The sequence below is a fragment of the Pristis pectinata genome, chromosome 35, assembly GCF_009764475.1.
Source record: "Pristis pectinata isolate sPriPec2 chromosome 35, sPriPec2.1.pri, whole genome shotgun sequence".
NCBI lineage: Eukaryota > Metazoa > Chordata > Chondrichthyes > Rhinopristiformes > Pristidae > Pristis > Pristis pectinata.
Window position 1 is genome coordinate 16553957 of NC_067439.1, and position 21855 is coordinate 16575811.

General features: G+C 42.9%; 1 protein-coding gene across 9 annotated transcripts in view; it reads left to right on the plus strand.

The window, feature by feature from the left end:
• LOC127586448 (ryanodine receptor 1-like) overlaps positions 1-21855 on the plus strand; it is a 625703-nt gene that overhangs the window by 352464 nt on the left and 251384 nt on the right. For all 9 annotated transcript variants that reach the window (XM_052044410.1, XM_052044408.1, XM_052044411.1 and 6 more), the window contains 8 exons: positions 5060-5200; positions 6281-6444; positions 9371-9449; positions 11630-11719; positions 11860-12003; positions 13370-13447; positions 13986-14061; positions 15593-15716. In XM_052044410.1, coding sequence (XP_051900370.1) covers positions 5060-5200; positions 6281-6444; positions 9371-9449; positions 11630-11719; positions 11860-12003; positions 13370-13447; positions 13986-14061; positions 15593-15716 — 896 coding nt within the window. The remainder of the gene's footprint in view (positions 1-5059; positions 5201-6280; positions 6445-9370; positions 9450-11629; positions 11720-11859; positions 12004-13369; positions 13448-13985; positions 14062-15592; positions 15717-21855) is intronic.

Below are 21855 nucleotides of genomic sequence, written 5' to 3' on the forward strand. Positions count from 1 at the left end.
AACCCTCTATTTTTCTAAGCTCCATGTACCTATCCAAAATTCTCTTAAAAGACCCTACCATATTCACCTCCACCACTGTTGCCAGCAGCCCATTCCACGCACTCACCACTCTTTGAGTAAAAAACTTACCCCTGACATCTCCTCTGTACCTACTCCCCAGCACCTTCAACCCGTGTCCTCTTGTGGCAATCATTTCGGCCCTGGCCGAGTTCCTTCAACCTGCTTTCATAAGGAATGCTCCCCAATCCAGTCAACATCTTTGTAAATCTCCTCTGCACCCTTTCTGTGGCTTCCACATCCTTCCTGTAGTGAGGCGACCAGGACTGAGCACAGTACTCCAAGAGGGGTCTGACTAGGGTCCTATATCGCTGCAACATTACCTCTTGGCTCCTAAATTCAATTCCACGTTGGTGAAGGACAATACACCATATGCCTCCTTAACCACAGGGTCAACCTGTGCAGCTGCTTTGAGCGTCCTATGGACTCGGACTCCAAGATCCCTCTGATCCTCCATACTGCCAAGAGTCCTACCATTAATACTATATTCTGCCATCATATTTGACCTACCAAAGTGAACCACTTCACACTTATCTGGGTCGAACTGCATCTGCCACTTCTCAGCCCAACTTTGCATCCTATCTATGTCCCGCTGTAACCTCTGACAGCCCTCCACACTATCGACCACACCTCCAACCTTTGTGTCATCAGCAAACTTACTAACCTATCCCTCCACTTCCTCATCCAGGTCATTTATAAAAATCACAAAGAGTAAGGGTCCCAGAACAGATCCCTGAGGTAGACTACTGGTCACCGACCTCCATGCAGAATATGACCCTTCAACAACCACTCTTTGCCTTGTGTGGGCCAGCCAGTTCTGGATCCACAAAGCTATGTCCCCTTGGATCCCATGCCTCCTTACTTTCTCAATAAGCCTTGCATGGGGTACCTTATCAAATGCCTTGCTGAAATCCATATACACTACATCTACTGCTCTCCCTTCATCAATGTACTTAGTCACATCCTCAAAAAATTCAATCAAGCCCGAAAGGCAGGACCTGCCCTTGACAAAGCCAGGCTGACTATTCCTAATCATATTATACCTCCCCAAATGTTCATAAATCCTGCCTCTCAGGATCTTCTCCATCAACTTACCATCCACTGACGTAAGACTCACTGGTCTATAATTTCTTGGGCTATCTCTACTCCCTTTCTTGAATAAAGGAACATCATCAACAACCCTCCAATCCTCCGGAACCTCTCCCGTCTCCATCGATGATGCAAAGATCATCGCCGGAGGCTCAGCAATCTCCTCCCTCGCCTCCCACAATAGCCTGAGGTACATCTCATCCTGTCCTGGCGACTTATCCAACTTGATGCATTCCAAAAGCTCCAGAACATCCCCTTTCTTGATATCTACGTGCTCAAGCTTTTCAGTCTGCTGCAAGTCCTCAGGATAATCACCAATATCTTTTTCCATAGTGAATATTTCTTCTGGATCCATACACACTTTCCTACTGTTACACTTGACTTATCCTCTTACTCTTCACATACTTGTCGAATGCCTTGGGGTTTTCCTTAATCCTGCCCGCCAAGGCCTTCTCGTGTCCCCTTCTGTCTCCCCTAGTTTCCTTCTTAAGCTCCTTCCTGTTAGTCTTATACTCCTCCAGATCTCTAACATCACCTACCTCTCTGAACCTTTTGTAAGCTTTTCTTCTTGACTAGATTTACTACAGCCTTTGTACACCACGGTTCCTGTACCCTATCGTAACTTCCCTGTCTTATTGGAACATACCTATGCAGAACTCCACACAAATATCCCCTGAACATTTGCCACATTTCCTCCGTACTTTTCCCTGAGAACATCTGTTCCCAATTTAAGCTTCCAATTTCCTGCCTGAGAGCCTCATAATTCCCCTTACTCCAAGTAAATGCTTTTTTAATCTGTTCCTATCTCTCTCCAGCGCTATTGTAAAGGAGATAGAATTATGATTACTATCTCCAAAATGCTCTCCCACTGAGAGATCTGACACCTGACCAGGTTAATTTCCCAATACCAAATCAAGTACAGACTCTCCTCTTCTAGGCTTATCTACATATTGTGTCAAGAAACCTTTGTGAACACACTTAACAAACTCCACCCCATTTAAACCCCTTGCTGTATGGAGATGCCAATCAATATTTGGGAAATTAAAATCTCCCATCACAACAACTCTGTTATTATCACACCTTTCCAGGATCTGTTTCCCTATCTGCTCCTCAAGATCCCTGTTACTATTGGGTGGCCTATAAAAAACACCCAGTAAAGTTATTGACCCCTTCCTGTTCCTAACCTCCACCCACAGAGACTCTGTAGATAATCCCTCCATGACGTCCACCTTTCCTGCAGCCGTGACACTATCTCTGATCAACAGTGTCACGCCCCGCACCTCTTTTGCCTCCCTCCCTGTCCTTTCTGAAACATCTAAAACCCGGCACTTGAAGTAACCATTCCCGTCCCTGAGCCATCCAAGTCTCTGTAATGTCCACCACATCATAGCTGCAAGTATTGATCCAAGCTCTAAGCTCATCTGCCTTGTTCACAATATTCCTTGTGTTAAAATAGTCACATCTCAAACCGTCGGTCTGAGTGCGTCCCTTCTCTATCAACTACCTAGCTTCCCTCTCGCACTGTCTACAAGCTTTCTGTATTTGAGAGCCAACTGCTTCTTCCCCAGTCTCTTCAGTTCGGTTCCCACCCCCCAACAATCCTAGTTTAAATTCTCCCCAGCAGCTTTAGCAAACCTCCCCGCCAGTTTATTGGTCCCTCTGGGATTCAAGTGCAACCCGTCCTCTTTGTACAGGTCATACCTGCCCCAAAAGAGGTCCCAATGATCCAGAAATTTGAATCCCTGCCCCCTGCTCCAATCCCTCAGCCACGCATTTATCCTCTACCTCATTCTATTCCTATAGTCATTGTCGCGTGGTACAACAGTAATTCAGAAATTACTACCTTTGAGGTCCTGCTTCTCAACTTCTTTCCTAACTCCCTGTAGTCTTTTTTCAGGACCTCATCCCTTTTCCTACCTATGTCATTAGTACCAATAAATTTCACGAACTCTGGCTGTTCTCCCTCCCACTGCAGGATATCTTGGACGCGATCTGAAACATCCCAGATCCTTGCATCTGGGAGGCAAACTACCATCCGAGTTTCCTTCCTGCGTCCACAGAATCGTCTGTCTGACCGCCTAACTGTTGTCTTCCTTTCCCTACCCTTCTGAGCCACAGGGCCGGACTCTGTGCTGGAGGCACTGCCACTGGTGCTTCCCCCAGGTAGGCTGTCTCCCCCAACAGTACTCAAACAGGAGTACTTATTGTCAAGAGGTACAGCCACAGGAGTACTCTCTAGTACCTAACTCTTTCTCTTCCCCCTCCTGACTGTGACCCACTTGTCTGTCTCCCGTGGCCCCGGTGTGACCACCTGCCTATAACTCCTTTCTATCACCTCCTCACTCTCCCTGACCAGACGAAGGTCACTGAGCTGCATCTCCACTTCCCTAACGCGGTCCCTTAGGAGATGCAGCTCAACACACCGGGTGCAGATGTGGCCGTCCGGGAGGCTGGGAGACTCCAGGATCGCCCACATCTGACACTGAGCACAGAAAACTGGCGTCACACTCATACTACTTCTTTTCCGCAATTAGCACAGTTAAACCTACCTCGCCTCGCCCCATTACCGCCTAAGCCCATTGAGCCAAAGCCCAATCACTCTGCTACCTCTCACTCCGCTGCCCGCTCCGAACGCTGCCGGCTGGATATGGCGGTCTTTTTAAACCTTTCGTGCTGTACTGGCTGCTGTCACACGCCTGCGCAGTCTTGCTTCTCTTTTCCTGAGTAGTGAAAAAAACTTACCTTCTCTCCAGAAATCCTTGGCCGATTCCACTCACAGCCTTCTTGCTCCGAATCAAAACCTAGAACATTGGTACAGACTGCCAGTATGTTCATGCTGGCGTCAATGAGTACCACCTTGACAATGAGGGAGAAAAAAAGTATGTCACGAATTTCTAAAATGTGGATATTTGGGATATGATGCAAGTTGGGAGTAAATGAAAATATTTAAAATGCAGATGCTGTGTGTGTATAGAAGTGAGGCTCGGAGTGTTGGTAAGTTTTTGAAGGTGCACTGAGTGCAAATTGTGTTTGATATTTATCAGGTGAATACGGTGTATTGTATGCAGCACTGTTTGAATCTCATGGTGCATTTCTTGGGAAGATGAGATTTATTAATGTGTTCACTGACCTTGACTACACGTGCGACGTCGTTAAATTTTTTTCCATCACTTCATCCAGACCCTATTGCAATACTGTTGGAGTTGATCTTCGTAGGAACATCCTGCCGAACAAGCTTCTGAGGGGCCGGGGATAGAAAAAATCCCTCTTCCTTTCCACACCTTCCACTAAGACATGAAAAGCAACACGTGAAATGTTGTGTGTGCCCTCTTTTGTCTTTTCCTCCAAGCCTCTCAAAGCTGTAGGATGTCTTCCAGTAGTCTTTGAAGGCAATTAGCACTTTCCATTTCAAGAAATGCATCCATGGTTGCTGGTGCGCACAAATGCCAAAATTATACCCTTTGGAAAAGTACAGTTGCAAAAGGGTGCGATAGTCGCTAGCTGGATACTGTAATCATGAGAATGAGGTGAGTCCACTACGTTTAGGTCCAACTCATGCCAGGTTAAGCTAGCATGTGTTACTTGTTTATCACGGTTCCAGTACTAGTTTTACAGTGTGATTCAATTTCTACCCACGTTAATCTTGAGGAAAGCAGGAGAGCTGGAATAAGGTGATACTAACTACAATGAAAATAGCTATGTTTTAATTAATGCTATGGTACTATCTTTTAAAAACATTGAAGCTACTCTCTCATGTTTAGTATTGTGCACTTACATTTGTGAAAAAAAAATCTATTGTTTCTGTTGTAAAATACAGTACCACCTTGGATTCACAATATTGCCTTTCATTAATGAGTGTTCTCTTCCCATGGGCAAATGTCTAAAAGTGTTCCTTCTGTTTCTCCCATTCCAGCTGCTAACCAATCACTATGACAGGTGTTGGAAATACTACTGTCTTCCATCTGGATGGGCAAATTATGGTGTCACCTCTGAAGAAGAACTCCATCTGACTCGGAAACTCTTTTGGGGAATCTTTGAGTCAGTGTCTCAGAAGGTATACTCACTGAAAGGACCAGATAAGTAGCTAAATACCTTTATGAATTGTTATACAAACATTTTCGTCTTAAACAAAATAGTTTATGTCAAGATGAAGCATGTTTGTACTGGGGAATGAAATTCTTCTGCCAGTTTTACTTTTTCAGCTTTGAGTTTTCACAGTGTATGTGAGGAGCAAAGTCTCTGTCTCCCCCGCTCCAATAATGTCTTATTCAACCTCAGAACGGTAGCTTACCAGATGGTGAAAGTCAGCAAACATTTCAAGTGCAGAGGAAAGCATAAATGTGCCCAGTACTACCTTTTGAGTAAGGATCAGTGAAGAGCAGTGATCAGCGTTGTTGTCCGTAATAGATAATTATCTCATTTGAGACCAGAACAACCAGGAATAAAGCCCAGCATCTGTTTTGCGCCAGGAGCCTTTTTTGCTCACTTGGCCATTGGTGGAATATTGTGAAAAATATTAACCAAAATGTACATTCCAATATGGCAGGTAATAGGAACTATTACTCCAGAAGGACGGAGTCTCTTTGTTGGAGGATTACAGTTGTGAGCTGAAGTTTACTGATTAATTTTTGTATTGGGATCATAACTGGTACATGATTCAAAACAATGGCTGTTATGCACACTAACAGAGAGATTTCCGATAATCTCTGTGATTGAATGCCACAAATTCCCTGGCTGAATTTTCTGTAATCACTCAACTCAGTTTGTCACTGGAATATTACCTCATATGGGGAAGGTTGGTTTTTGCAGTTAACTAAGAACTTTCACATCAATAACCTTGTATCCCAGATTATTTTTCTATTTCCCATTTTGAGCAGCCAAGCCCCTCTTGCACAAGTTCATTTCCTCCTATGGTTTTGCTTCATTACTTTCTCCCCCAAAAAGCAATGCTTTTAACATTGTTTCAGGGAACTGACCATTAGCTCTTGAGAACTATTTAAGTACATAAGTTACTACTTAAGCCTATTTAATGTGCTTTATTTAGGACTCAACAATACTGAACACCTATATATGATAATATTTTTTGAACTGATGTAGTTGACATATAAATACAATAATTACATGTGTTTTACAGAAATATGATTCTGACTTGTTCAAGACAGTCATGCAGTGCCTTTGTGGGATAGCTGGTGCTCTCCCTCCAGATTATGTTGACGCCAGCTATTCCTCCAAAGTTGAGAAAAAAGCTTCAGTGGATTCAGAAGGCAACTTTGACCCTAAACCTGTGGACACAATGAAGTATGAATTGTTCTAATCTTCTCAGTTCAAGTTCCGACTTCAGTGAACTGTTTGATGAACCACAATAAAACTCTGAAAATCTGGCACATTCGGGAATTTGGTGCTGGATAAGCACATTTTACAGACAATTAGATGTTATTCTTTTAATACCCAACACATCTTTAATTCAATTATTAATACATTTTCCAGTTAAGTAGGTAAATTGAAAGGGAGCACAAGAAACGAGACCCTGGTCAGTTTAAGGAAGGTGAGGGGGCCAGGGCTTCAGCAAGTGAAAAGGACCGCAGGAAGTGGGGCTGCGGTGAGTCAGAAGGGAGTGCGGGAACCGGGGCCCCGGTGAGTTAGAATGGAGCACAGAAACTGGGGCATCAATGAGTGAAGCAGCGCCCAGAACCAAGGCCCCGGCGAGTGGAAGTGAGCAGAGCAAACATCACCTTGGTGAGCTAGGTGCCAAACCATCGGGACTTCCAAACAGTTGGACGGTGGATTATCAGAGTTTTATTGTATAATTTGTGATTTGAATAATTCAGTAATAGGTGTTTGTGGTAATTAAAGGAGGACAAAGTGTGTGTGTGTGTGTGTGTGTGTGTCCGTATATGTGTGCCCGTCTGTGTCTTTCTGTGTTACTTGCCTGTCATGTTGATTTTCCCAACTGATAAGAAGTCTGTTTTGTTCAATGATCTCGGAACAGCTTCTTTCCTTCCACCATCAGATTTCTGAATAGTCCATGAACACTACTTCTTTATTCCTTTTTTCACACTATTTGTTTATTTTGTAATTTAAAGTAATTTTTATGACTTTGCACTGTACTGCTGCCACAAAACAAAATTTCATGACATATAAGTCAGTGATAATAAACCTGATTCGGATTCTAACATAACCCCTGAGTCTGTTTCTAGGCAGCATTCAGAGTGGTATACAGACATTGCAGGGTGCTCATCATCATTGACATTTACCTGATAAACCAGTCACACATTTTCAAGAGTGACATTCATTTGGAAACAACATAGCAGAGGAGTGGCATCAAAAAAAAATTACCATTTTCTTAAAAAGCAAGGGAAGGGATTTCCCTCGGCCCAGCATTGCCCAACGCCCAGTGTAAACCTAATCTGGATTTTATGATTTTTATTGATATAATTTTTCATGCCATTACAAACCAACTGAAAGGGGAGGGTGAGCAGCTGGAGGTCGAGGTCCATGTTGGTTACCAACAACATAGACAGCAAGAGAGATGAGGTCCTGCAGAGGGAGATAAGAGAGTTAGGTAGAAAGTTAAAAAGCAGGATTTCTGGGGTTGTAATCTTGGGATTACTCCCTGTTCAATGTGCTAGTTAGGCCAGAGAATAGAAGATAGAAAGTTGAATTCTTGGCTAAAGAGCTGATGTTAGGAAGGAGGGCTTCAGGTACCTGAATCATTGGGATCTATTCCAGGACGGTTGGGACCTGTACAAGAAGGACAAGCAGATAGGATGGTCAAGAAGGCATACTGCATGCTTCATCAGTCAGGGCATTGAGTATAAACGCTGGCAAGTCATGTTGTGGCTGTATTAAACATTGGTTAGGCCACATTTAGAGTACCATGTACAGTTCTGGTTGCCACACTATAGGAAGGCTGTGGAGAGGGTGCAGAAGGGGTTTACCAGGGTGTGTCCTGGATGGGAGTGTATTTGCTATACAAGAGGTTGCACGAACTTGGATAGGATGCAAGTGTATAAAATTATAAGAGGCATCTCCCCTCACCTTAAACCTGTGCCCTCTAGTTTTCAACTCCCCTACTCTTGGGGAAAAAGACTGTGACCATCCACCTCATCTCTGCCCCTCATGATTTTATAAACCTCTACGAGGTAACCTCTTAGCCTCCTTCATTCCAAAAATAGTCCCAGCTTATCCAGTGTCTCCTCATAGCTCAAGCCCTCCAGTCCCAGCAACATCCTTGTGAATCTTTTCTGCACCCTCTCTAGCTTAATCACATCTTTCCTATAGTACGGTGACCAGAACTGCTCACAATACTCCAGGTGTCGTCTCACCAATGTCTTGTACAGCTGTAACATGACGTCCCAATTCTCTTACTCAGAGCCTCGTCCGATGAAAGCAGGTGTTCCATACACCTTTTGAACACTTTGTCTACCTGTGTCATCATTTTCAGGGAGCTACATTCTGCATCATTCACAGGGCCCTGTTTCTTTTTACTGTGCAAGTCCAGCTCTGGTTTAACTTCCCAAAATCCATCACTTCATACTTGTTTGAGTTAAATTCCATCTGCTGTTCCTTGACCCATTTTCCCAGCTGCTCTAGATACATAGGTTTAAGGCGAGAGAGGGAAAGTTTAAATGAGATGTATGAAGCAAATCTTTTGCACAGAGAGAGGTGGGTGCTTAAAATGTGCTGCTAGGCGAAGTAGTAGAACAGATACATTAGCAATGTTTGAGAAGCATTTAATGCAGCCATATGAACAGGCCGGGAATAGAGGGATAAGGACCATGTGTGGGCAGATGGGATTTGTTTAGATTAGTTTCATAGTCAGCAGAGACATGGTGGGACAGTGCTGCTACTGCACTGTACTGTTGTATATTCTGTGTTCAACTTTTATGTTCTGTGCATTCTGATAAGATGATCATTTTAAAATTGCATTTCAACATAGGTTTTGCCACACTCTATTTTTGCTGTGCAAGTATGTACTGATTATTTAAGGATTATAAATTGATAATTGCAAAATTGTTTAATAGAAATTGATCAGTACATATTAACTAAAAATTAGGGATGGCTCCATCTATGAATGAGACATTGAAAGTGGGATAGTCTTGAGAAATTGCAAGGTCTGATCATAAATAATAGATAAAGAAGTTTGTTTATATGGACTGGACCAGCAGATTTTCCAAAACTTCATATGTGAATCAATCTGTTTGATAATATGTTACTCTTACAGTGTGATAATTCCTGAAAAATTGGACCCCATAATCAACAAGTATGCAGAGTATACACATGACAAGTGGGCTTTTGAGAAGGTATGATACTTTAGCTGCTTTCAATTTCTTAATTATAATTTGTTTTACTCTAGAATTTGTTTTACTGTCTTCAACCAGATGCTTGTACAATGTTAAAACTCTGATCTATACAGAGCAGTTGTTATGTGGGTTATTTTATAATCAAACTGCTGCAGCCTGTTTAGTTGATCATGTTTCTGTAATTTCCATGACAGTTTAGAATTCAGGCGTTCTTCCAGCACTTCTAATGTGTTCACAGTAAAAAGAATATGATCAACATCAAAGTTGAACTTAACTCCTTACTGCTTAGCTTGAATGGGAAATACGCCAGGAGATTAACAATTGGCCTTTATTGTCAGTATAGCACCCAAAAAACAGAGGATCCCTATGATATTCTATCTGTCCTAACACAAATTGTCACAATGTTATTTACAAATGGTACATTTATGCAGAAATAAAAACACACAAAGTACAAATTGAACATTGGTTGCTGGCACTAAACAGGGGCTTGAAGATCTGGTGCCAATTGTGTTCCCCTCCCAATATTTGATTTCATTGAACTTTACAGTCTAGCACCTACACTCAGCACAAGCCAAAGATAGTTTGTACCCCACTATCTCCATTTTGTCCTTTTTTAATTCTGATGTTTTGCCAGTGGAAATGCTGTTGTCAGACTTCTCAGCATTTCATGGTGTAGGCTGATTCTCAGTGGCATGTTAAACTGCTTGTGAGGACGAATGCTGTTCCTCATTGGAGCTGTGGGAAATCTGTGAAGCCATGAAATCCAAGTGATAAACTTTCCATAATGGGAACAAGAGAAGCTGGAATAGATCCTGGGGTACAGAATGAAAGACTGGCCTTTGCTGCCTTGGTTTCCATTTGCAACTACCTACATACAGTAGCCCCCGTAAATTTTCTTGCTCCTTTTAGAGTCAATGTCTGCAGACACCTTATAAAAGTACAAAATAAATTGTGGTCTATGAAAATAGATGGAAATTCAATTCCATAGCATTTGTTCTTCTCAACATTATGCAATTGAAAACTGATATTTCTGTGAGAGAAGCACGATAATGGTTGTTTTATGTCAGTGAAACTTCTGCCTGGATACTTCCTGTCATGAATCACCCTTGCTACCCTCAATGCTACATCCACATCATCGGCACGTGGGATGATGCCATTCCTGTGCAGCCTCCTTTTTAGGAACATTGCAGGAACATTTACCATATTGAACTGGTAAATCATTGGACACTCTCAAGATAACATGTTCTTCACAATGCAGAACCAGACTCTGCTGCCAGTGAATAAGTGCAATAACAAAATCCTTGCTACCCCTATATCCCCACCCCCAAAATCCCCACCCCCAAAATCCCCACTAATTGCAGCACACCCAACCCTGCAAATTCTCTGCCAATCTCTCTCTAGCTGATACCCTTACATCTGGTCCTTTCCAACTAGTGCCAAGACATTTCCTACCCCTTCTCCACCCAGTTTATCTAACCACAGCCCCCATGATCTAGCACCAGTGTTGGAAAGTCCTGATCCCTCTCTCATCACCCACCCGGCATACACTGGAAAGTCTGCAGTCCATTGCCCCACCACTCTGGCTACAGGCACAGTCAGGTATGTGTGCCTTTGCTTAGCTGCATAGTGCAGCTCAACTTCTGAGGTTGGGGTGGTATTGCTTCTGGGGTGGAGGTGACAAAGGTTGAACAGTTTTCCATTAGTCCTGTAGATATTCCACTCCAGCAGGAAGTTTGTTGGAGGTAGGATGCAATATTGCAGCAACAAAGATTGGAAAAAAAAAGCCAGAGTTATGGAGTCACAGAGTAATGAGTACAGGCCCTTCGGCCAAACTCGTCCATGCCAACCAAGTTGCCCATCTAAGCTAGTCCTATTTGCCTGCATTTGGCCCATATGCCTCTAACCTTTCCTAACCATGTACCTGTCCAACTGCCTTTTAAATGTTGATATTGTACCTGCTGAGATACAAGATGGGGATTAATTTCAACAGGCAGCAATAGTACCTCCCAGCTGATGGAGTCAAATGGCTTTTAGTGATGTTGAAAATACCATATGTTGGTGCTGTACCCTGCGTTTCTCTTGGAATTATTGAATAGTGAAGATCACACCTACTGTGCCTCTGGATGGACAGAATCTCCACTAAATTCTGCACTGTAAACCCTATGTTTTTTTTTCATTAGATTCAAAATAACTGGAGTTACGGTGAAATTATTGATGAAGAGGCCCGGACTCACCCCTGGTTGAGGCCATACAAAACATTCTCTGAAAAGGTATAAAAGTTACTCAATTGGTGTCTGATCATGTAAATTCTTTCACCTGTATAAACACTGATAATAACTGCCACTGTTGATTAACTTTAGTCTTAGCAAGTTCACGGGTTGTGACTTTTTAACTATTACCTTGTTCCCAGGACCGGGAAATCTACAGATGGCCAATCAAAGAATCCCTGAAGGCTATGATTGCTTGGGAATGGACAATTGAAAAAGCCGGTGAGGGAGTGGATAAAAGTGAGAAAGGAGAGAAGAAGGCTCGCAAAATTTCACAATCTGCCCAGGTAAGTGGAGATTTCAGTAATTTGTTACTAAAATTTTATTCAACTAACATGATCTGAATTTGATATTGGAAACTATGGCTCACTCAACATAGAATTTGCAGCACTATTTAACCTCACAGATTATGGTGTATCTGCTTCAGTGAACTTTTATCTGACGTTCTTTCATAAAATTATTGAAAACTTTCAGCAAGGAGGTCATTCAGCAGATTGTGTAGATTGGGAAAAAAGATGCATAAGATCCCACCGTCCAGAAAAAGTTCCATCATCCTGGAAGCTCATTAAATACACATCCAAGTACTTTTTGATTACAAAGAAGGTCTCTGCTCTGGCACTCCAGTGCACCAGAATCCCCTTTGGCCAATTGAGGAAAAGAATGTTCAAAGATCAAGGCCTCAAACCAGGCATCAAGCTCAAGGTCCACAGAACAGCAGTGATCCTTTATGCTTCAAATACATGGACAATCTATAGTAGGCACCTGACAAGCACTGGAGAAATACCACCAACACTGTCTGCACAAAAACCCTCTAACCCTTTGGCAGGATTGTTGACGTCCCTTCATTACACAGGGTATAGAATATAAGAGCTGGGAGGTTATGTACAGTTGTGTAAAACAGTGGTTATGCCACAGCTGGAGGAATGTGTGCTGTTCTGGTGGCTACACTATAGGAAGGATGTTATTTTTACTGAGAGGGTGCAGAGCAGTTTCACTAAGATGTTGCCTGGGGTGGAGCATTTCAGTTACGGATAGGCTGGGTTTGTTTTCCTTGCAGTGGAGGAGGCTGAGGGGCAACCTGATAGAGATATGCAAGATTTTGATGGACGTGGATAGGGTAGATAGTAGGAAATTTTTTCCCAGAGCAAAGGTGCTCAAATGGTAGGACATAGATTTAGGAGACAAGGAGGAGGAGGTTTAGTGGTGACTTGTGGAAGAACTTCTCTCACCCAGGAGTGATTGGAATCTAGTGGGTGGGGAGGTAGAGACTCTCACAACATTTAAGAAGTATCTACATGAACACTGGAATCGCTAAAGCAGAGGATGCTGCAGAGCAAGTGTTAGAAAATCAGATTGATGTAAATGGATACTTGATGGTCAGCATGGACTCAGTGGGCTGAAGGGTGTTTATCTGTGCTGTACGACTTCATGTCCACTTAAGATGGAAGAGGAGAATTCAGGAAGGCACTGAATATCTTGAGTCCCTTTGATGGAAACATGAGGACATGTGGAAACAGTGGAAGGCGCCCACATCATAAACAATCCTAGTCAGATGCCACCTTTGATTTAATAAGCTTCTGTAGGATTTTAGTCTCACTATGCCTGCAGTAGTTTTTTAGATTTTGTTTTACCCTTCTCTGATTTCTGTTGCAGGTGGTCTACGACCCTAGCCATGGTTACAATCCACAGCCACCTGAACTGTTGAACATGACCTTGTCTCGTGAGTTGCAGGTACATAGCCTAGCTTGTTTCTGCTTATTCATTTCTCAATTTTGCAGAATATAACTTAGCAGTTTTCTTTTTATCTACTCAGAAGCTGGTATGATTCTAGAGTGCTTGTGCAAAATTGCAAACTTGGCAGCAAATTGTGTTAACTGCAGTCGTAAGATAACAGTCCCACTCATGGGCTGTCACAACTCATGCCAAATCACTTGTCCCCCAAGGTCTTTAAGAATTTGCTTCAGGTTCTTTAAAGCTTGATTCACAACCTCTGACAGAAGCAAGAGAGCTACATGCTGAGCCAGGGCTGATGCGGCTGAGTTAAATGAATATAAAAATATGTTTAGTTATGTTTGGTTTTGTCATACTGTTGGAGTTTGATAATGTGGAAATTTTGTGCAGTATTCAGCTTTCAGTGTCCACATTCTTCACTGTTATCCTTCCCAAAGTCTGGTTAAATATTTGTTGCAGCTAACATCATGGCTCACATCAATTCTTTAAAAAGTTAAAATCTTTGTCTGTTACCCAAATGCACCCTTGTATTTTGCAGTCAATGGCAGAGCAACTTGCTGAAAACTATCACAACACATGGGGTCGAAAGAAGAAGCTGGAGCTGCAGGCTAAAGGTTGGATTACATCATCAATCATATACCACAATACATTAATCTTCATAGATGTTACATTTTGTATCACAGTAGCATGAGCACAATTTTGTTTGATTATTTATGTAAAAGTATTTGCTTTATGTAGTATCTTCCACATCACGTTGGAGATTTTATCTTGGACGTACAAAGATCACAACTCATACTTCAGGGCCGAGAAAATCCTCAGCTCAACTTCAAACCAAATGTTGCTGTACAGTTGAAAATTGACTTGACCTGAGGTGGAACAATGTTTCACACATTTATTGCCCATCATAAAATTCAACGCATGCCCTCGCACCACTTTGTCTAGTATAAAACTCTTCAGTTCAAGAGGTAAGTTCATTTCCAGTGAGATTTTCCATATTACTGGTTGTAAAAAAAAGTTCTTATTCACTCACGGAACAAGCAATTTTTAATAACCCTATTTTCCCTGAAACAGTGCTGCTAAAAGGCCAACACTTCAACAGCATTCTTTGTCCTCACCTATAACTGTGACCGGCTGCCACCCTCAAATACAAATTCATATGAGCATATTGACTGCCTTGTGATGGTCACTCACAACTTCCCAACCTCAGGATCATTCCAGGCTGCTTCTGCTGATCTCTGTCACATCTCACAGTTTGTTGCACACTGCTGCATCAGTGAGGTCACTCAAATTCCATACTCTGGGTGAGGAGACTTCATCTACTTTTCATTTACTTCATCAACCCACAGAAGCAGACAGCAGACATAACCCTGAATTGCAGGCATTCATGTTTTTACAGGGTTGTCACTGGTGATATCCTGCCAGGAGCACACTGTTGTAGACACACTCCTGATTTCGCTGTTTTTATCTCTTCATTATCCTCAATTCACTTTACTTTTTCTCATTCTGTTTCTCTCATTACCTTTGTCTATTACTCTCCCCTTCCTCAACATATGTTTCTCTCTAATTATATATTATATTACGTTACTTTTTAATCTCTTTTCACATTTTTCATGCCTTGTTGTTTTTAATCCTGGTGTCACCTCCTTTTTTAGTTCTACTGTTTTCTTACACTCCTTTTCATGTTTTCTTTCGTAACTATTCTCGAACTTCTTTATACACACAGTGCTCTTTAAAAAAATCCATTCCAGATATTTTGATGTACATGTGACTAATGAAGATATCTTATTTTCTAACTCAAGTTTTGCTCAATACAAGATTTCAAAAGTAAGAATGCTAGGAGAGTTGATTGCATGAGATTGAAGTTCATCTACAATTACTTCAGTTGACTTGAATGGAAGGGAAATTTGGAAGCAGGAAACAATACGCAGTTACGGCAATATTGGCTGTATGCTTAAGGAACCAAAGACCAATATTTACCCTTTTCCCTTCCCTCACCCTTAATCTCAACTGTTTGTCATTCTTATAACTCATTTGATCGACGATATTTTCAGATTTGTCCCTAGACTCCTGTTTGTTCACCTTGTTATTTAATATCTAGTTTCTTCTCCTTTCAACGTCTACCTTTCTTCATTTGTTTTTAATTAGGTGGTGGAACTCATCCACTTTTGGTGCCATATGATACACTGACTGCTAAAGAAAAAGCTCGGGATAGGGAGAAAGCTTATGAATTGCTCAAGTTCTTGCAGATGCATGGATATGCTGTAACAAGGTAAATTTATCTGCAATCAATTTCAGCATTACTTACTTCCTATATTCCTCTTCAAAGCTTCTAATAACATGCAAATTAGTTAACACAGGACTGATTAGGGATTGCCAGCATGGCTTAGTGTTGGGGAAATTGTGTCTCACAAATTTGATTGTGTTTTTTGAAGAGGCGACCAAGGGCAATGATGAAGGCCGGCCAGTAGACATTGTCTACATGGAGACACAGGAGGCTGCAGATGTTGGAATCTGGAACAACAAATAATCTGCTGGAGGAACTCAGTGGGTTGAGCAGCATCTGTGGGAGGAAAGGAATTGTCAGCATCGACATTTATTTTCCTCCCACAGATGATGCTTGACCTGCTGAGTTCCTCCAGCAGATTGTTTGTTGTCTACATGTACCCTAGCAAAGCCTTTGACAAGGTCCCACAGGGTAGTCTGATCCAGAAATTTAGATCACAGATCATCGAGCAATACAGCACAGATACAGGCTCTTCGGCCCAACCAGTCCATGCCGACCACAGTACCCACTCAACTAGTCCCAATTTCCTGCATTCAGCCATCCCTCTGAGCCCGCTGCTCCATGTACCTATCCAAGTGGTTCTTAAATGATACTATTGTACCTGCCTCAACCACTTCCTCTGGCAGCTCATTCCATATTCTTACCACCCTCTGTGTGAAAAAGTTGCTCCTCGGGTCCCTTATAAATCTTTCCCCTCTCACCCTAAACCTATTCCCTTACCCTGGGGAAAATACTATGCCTATCATAATCTTAAACATTTCTATAAGGTCACCCCTCATTCTCCTACATTCCAAGAAATAAAGACCTAGCTTGGCCAACCTCTCCCTATAATTCAGACCTTCTAGTCCTGGCAACATCCTCGTAAATCTGCTCTGCACTCTTTCCAGTCTAACCACATCTTTTCTATAATAGGGCGACCAACACTGTACACAGTACTCGAATTGCGGCTTCACCAAAGGCTTATACAACTGCAACATTATGTGCCAGCTCTTATGCTCAATGCCCTGACTGATGGAGGCCAGCGTGCTAAACGCCTTTTTCACCACCCTGTCTACCTGTGACACTAATTTCAATGAATTGTGCACTTGTACTTCTTGGTCCCTCTGTTCCATTACACTGCCTAGTGCCCTACGATTCATAGTATAAGCACTATGCTAGTTTGACTTTCCAAAATGCATCACCTCACACTTATCTGTATTGAAATTCATTTGCCACTCCTTGGCCCACTTCCCTAATTGATCAAGATCCCCCTGCATTCTATGATAACCTTCTTCACTATGAACAGCACCTCCTAATTTCTTGTTATGTGCAAACTTACTGATCAAGCCTTGTGAATTTGCATCCAAATCATTTATATAAATAACAAATAACAAGGGTCCCAACACCGACCCCTGCAGCACACCACTAGTCACCGGCCTCCATTCCAAGAAGCAGTCTTCAACCACCACCCTCTGCTTCCTACCTCCAAACCAATTTTGAATCCACCCAACTAGCCCTCCTTGGATTCCATGGGACCTAACCTTACAGACCAACTACCATTGGGACCTTGTCAAAGCCCTTGCTAAAGTCCAAATAGCCAACATCCACTGACCTCCACCATCAGACTTCTGAACAGTCCATGAACTCTTCCATAGAACTATATAGCACAATACAGGCCCTTCGGCCCACCATGTTGTGCCGACCTTTAAACCACGCCTAAGACTATCTAACCCCTTCCTCCCACATATCCCCCTATTTTAAATCCCTCCATATGCTTATCTAACAATCTCTTGAACTTCTGCCTCCACCACCACCCCGAGCAGCGCATTCCATGCACCAACCGCTCTCGAGGTGAAAAACCTCCCTCTGATATCTCCCTTGAACTTCCCACCCATTGCTTTAAAGCCATGCCCTCTTATATTGAGCATTGGTGCCCTGGGAAAGAGGCGCTGGCTGTCCACTCTATCTGTTCCTCTTAATATTTTGTATACCTCTATCATGTCTCCCCTCCTCCTCCTTCTCTCCAAAGAGTAAAGCCCTAGCTCCCTTAGTCTCTCCTCATAATCCATCCTCTCCAATCCAGGCCGCATCCCGGTAAATCTCCTCTGCACCTTTTCCAACGCTTCCACATCCTTCTTATAATGAGGCAACCAGAACTGGACACAGTACTCCAAGTGTGGTCTAACCAGAGTTTTGTAGAGCTGCATCATAACCTTGCAGCTCTTAAGCTCGATCCCACGACTTATGAAAGCTAACACCCCTTAAGCTTTCTTAACTACCATATCCACCTGTGAGGCAACTTTCAGTGATCTGTGGATATGAACCCACAGATCCCTCTGCTCCTCCACACTACCCAGAATCCTGCCATTAACCTTGTACTCCGCCTTGGAGTTTGTCCTTCCAAAGTGTACCACCTCACACTTCTCCGGATTGAACTTCATCTGCCACTTCCCAGCCCAGCTCTGCATCCTATCAATATCCCTCTGCAATCTTCGACAGTCCTCCACACTATCCACAACACCACTGACCTTTGTGTCGTCTGCAAACTTGCTAACCCACCCTTCTACCCCCTCATCCAAGTCATTAATAAATATCACAAAAAGTAGAGGTCCCAGAACCGATCCTTGTGGGACACCACTAGTCACAGCCCTCCAATCTGAATGCACTTCCTCCACCACAACCCTCTGCTTTCTACAGGCAAGCCAATTCTGAATCCACATGGCCAAGCCTCCCTGGATCCCATGCCCTCTGACCTTCTGAAGAAGCCTACTCAATACAAGAGGGCATGGCTTTAAAGTAATGGGTGGGAAGTTCAAGGGAGTTATCAGAGGACGGTTTTTTACCCAGAGAGTGGTTGGGGCATGGAATGCGCTGCCTGGGGCGGTGGTGGAGGCAAGTACATTGGTCAAATTCAGGAGATTGTTAGATAAGCATATGGAGGAGTTTAAGATAGAGGGATATGTGGGAGGAACGGGTTAGATAGTCTTAGGCGAGGTTTAAAGGTCGGCACAACATTGTGGGCTGAAGGGCCTGTATTGTGCTGTACTGTTCTATGAATCTATGTGGAACCTTGTCAAACGCCCTACTAAAATCCATGTAGACCACATCTACTGCATTACCCTCATCAATCTTCCTGGTCACCTCAATATTCCTCTTTTGCACTATTTTGTTTACGTTTTGGTATCTTATAGTAATTTTTACGTCTTGCACTGTACTGCTGCTGCAAAACAACCACTTTCATGACATATTTCAATGATAATAATTCTACCCTCATTTACCCTTTTGGTTACCTCTTCAAAAAACACTAAAACTCTGACTTCCCTGTACAAAGCTGTGCTGACTCCTCCTAAACAAATGCTGGTAGATCCTATTCTTCAGAATTCCCTCCATTAACTTCCTCACTGCTGATGACCGGCCTCCAGTTCCCTGGTTTGTCCTTGCTACCCTTCTCAAACAACGGAATGACTTTAGCCACCTCCCAGTCTTTAGGAACTTCACCAGTGGGTAATGATGAAGCAAATATCTCCACCAGGGTCTCCGCACAAAGGTCTAGCCTCCCACAAAGTCAGAGGTTGCACTCAATCAGATCCTGAGGATTTATCCACCTTAATCCACCCTGGATCACATGGGATGAGCTAGCCATTTGGATACAAAATTGGCTTGGTGGAAGGAGTCAGAGTGATGACGGCAGATTACTTTTCAGATTTGAAGTCTGTGTCCAGTGGTGTGCCACAGGGATCGGTGCTGGGTCCCCTGCTGATTGTCACATATATTAACGATTTGGATGAGAATGTAGATGGCCTGATGAGCAATTTGTGGATGACATTAAAATTGGTGATATGGTGGACAGTGAAGGACATTGTCTAAGGTTACAACAGGACCGAGATCAACTGGGAAGGTGGGCAAGGAATGGCAGATTTACGAAGTGATGCATTTTGGGAAGTTAAACTCGGGCGGGATGCGTTGTAGAACAGAGAGACCTCAGGTTATGAGTACGTAGTTCCCGAAAGTGGCAACACAGGTAGACAAGGTGGTGAAGAAGGTCTATGGCAAATTTGCCTTCATCAGACATGGTATTGAGCACAAGTGTTGTGACATCATATTACAGCTGTGAAAGACATAGGTGAGACCGCATCTGGAATATTGTGTGTATTTCTGTCGCGAGAGAGAGTGCCGACAATTTTCACAAGGATATTGCCAGGACTGGAGGGCTTGAGTTATGAGGAGAGACTGGATAGGCTGGAACTGTTTTTCTTGGAGGTTAGGACTGACCTTATGGAGGTTTCTGAAATAGTGAGGGGCATAGATAAGGTGGATAGTCACTGTCTTTTTCCCAGGGCAGGGAAACACTACAGGGTATAGGTTTAAGGTGAGGGGGGAAGATTTAACGGGGACCTGAGGGGCAAATTATTCCACGTGGAGGGTGATGGGTATACAGAACGAGCTGCCAGAAAAAGTGTAGAGGCAGGTACAGTTGCAATGTTAAAAAGACATTTGTACTGGTTCGTATATAAGAAAGGCCGAGAGTGATATCTGCCAAATGCAGGCAAATGGGACTAGCTGAGGAAGGCTCATTGGTCCGCACTGTGTAATGAATTGACCTGTATGATCAGTTTGCAAGACAAGTTTTTCACTGTACCTCAGTACAAGTGACAATAATAAACCAATACCAATACCAACAAGGAGGATTTGGGCTGAATGGTCTGTTTCTATGCTGTATAAATCTCTGATTCTGTCACTCTATGACAGAAGTGGTTGTAAAAAGTAGGAATGCAAGGAAAATTTTCACCTGCATTATACTTTTTGAGGAGGAGTTGTAATGAAATTCTTGTGACTAATGATCCATTGCTTAAAGATTTCTATTAAAACAATGATGACAGAATTTTGATTAGCAGCATGCTATTTTCCCTGTTTTATCCCTGAGAAATCCAAAGTAGTATTTATGGCATTCATGCACACTGTAGTATGGGACTTACAGGCTACTGTATTGGATATTCAGCGTTGTACTACACAGTCCAGAGAAAATAAATTCTGACATCACTTGGCATTACTGATTTGCTACCATTTTGCTGCTCAAAACTCCAGCTAATGCCCATACAAAGCTGAGGAAAGTAGCAGGAAAGGCCCCCAACTGCAGCTATTTAGCCAAATACTTAAAAGTTAATTGTTCATTAATTTCTTGTGATCGCTGAGTTATTTTTGTAAGTGCCATTAATGTAGAGAGAGTAGGATCCCAAAGCGTAGAAGATTTAGATTTGGCCTTGGGCTCAGAATGATGTTTTTCCCGTGAGGGATCAATGAAGGTAGTTCCTGGGACAATGAACTAATTTACCCTACAGTATTTCAAAAGAACATCAGTTGATGTGTGTCTGACACTGAAATTGTATCAATTGCAACTCACAACAAAGTGCTTAGTTAAATTTCTGGAGTATTGCAGATGACCCAAAAGTGGTCTTTACCACTTTTCGCTTCCTCCAAAGTGTGTTTACAATAGAAACATAGAAAAACTACAGCACAGTTCAGGCCCTTCAGCCCACAAAGCTGTGCGGAACATGACACTACCCTAGAAATTACTAGGCTTACCCATAGCCCTCTATTTTTCTCAGCTCCGTGTACCTATCCAAAAGACCCTACCATATCCGCCTCCACCTCCGCTGCCGGCAGCCCATTCCATGCACTCACCACTCTCTGACTAAAAAACTTACCCCTGACATCTCCTCTATACCTACTCGCCAGCGCATTAAACCTATGTCCTCCTGTGGCCACCATATCAGCCCTGGGGAAAAGCCTCTGACTATCTACCCGATCAATACCTCTCATCATCTTATATACCACTATCGGGTCCCCCCTCATCCTCTGTCGCTCCAAGGAGAAAAGGCCGAGTTCCCTCAACCTGTTTTCATAAGGCATGCTCCGCATTCCAGGCAGCATCCTTATAAATCTCCTCTGTACCCTTTCTATGGCTTCCACATCCTTCCTGTAGTGAGGTGACCAGAACTGAGCACAGTACTTCAAGTGGGGTCTGACCAGGGACCTATATAGCTGCAACAATACCTCTCAGCTCCTAAATTCAATCCCCTGATTTATGAAGGACAATACACCATATGCCTTCTTAACCACAGAGTCAACCTGCACAGCCGCTTTG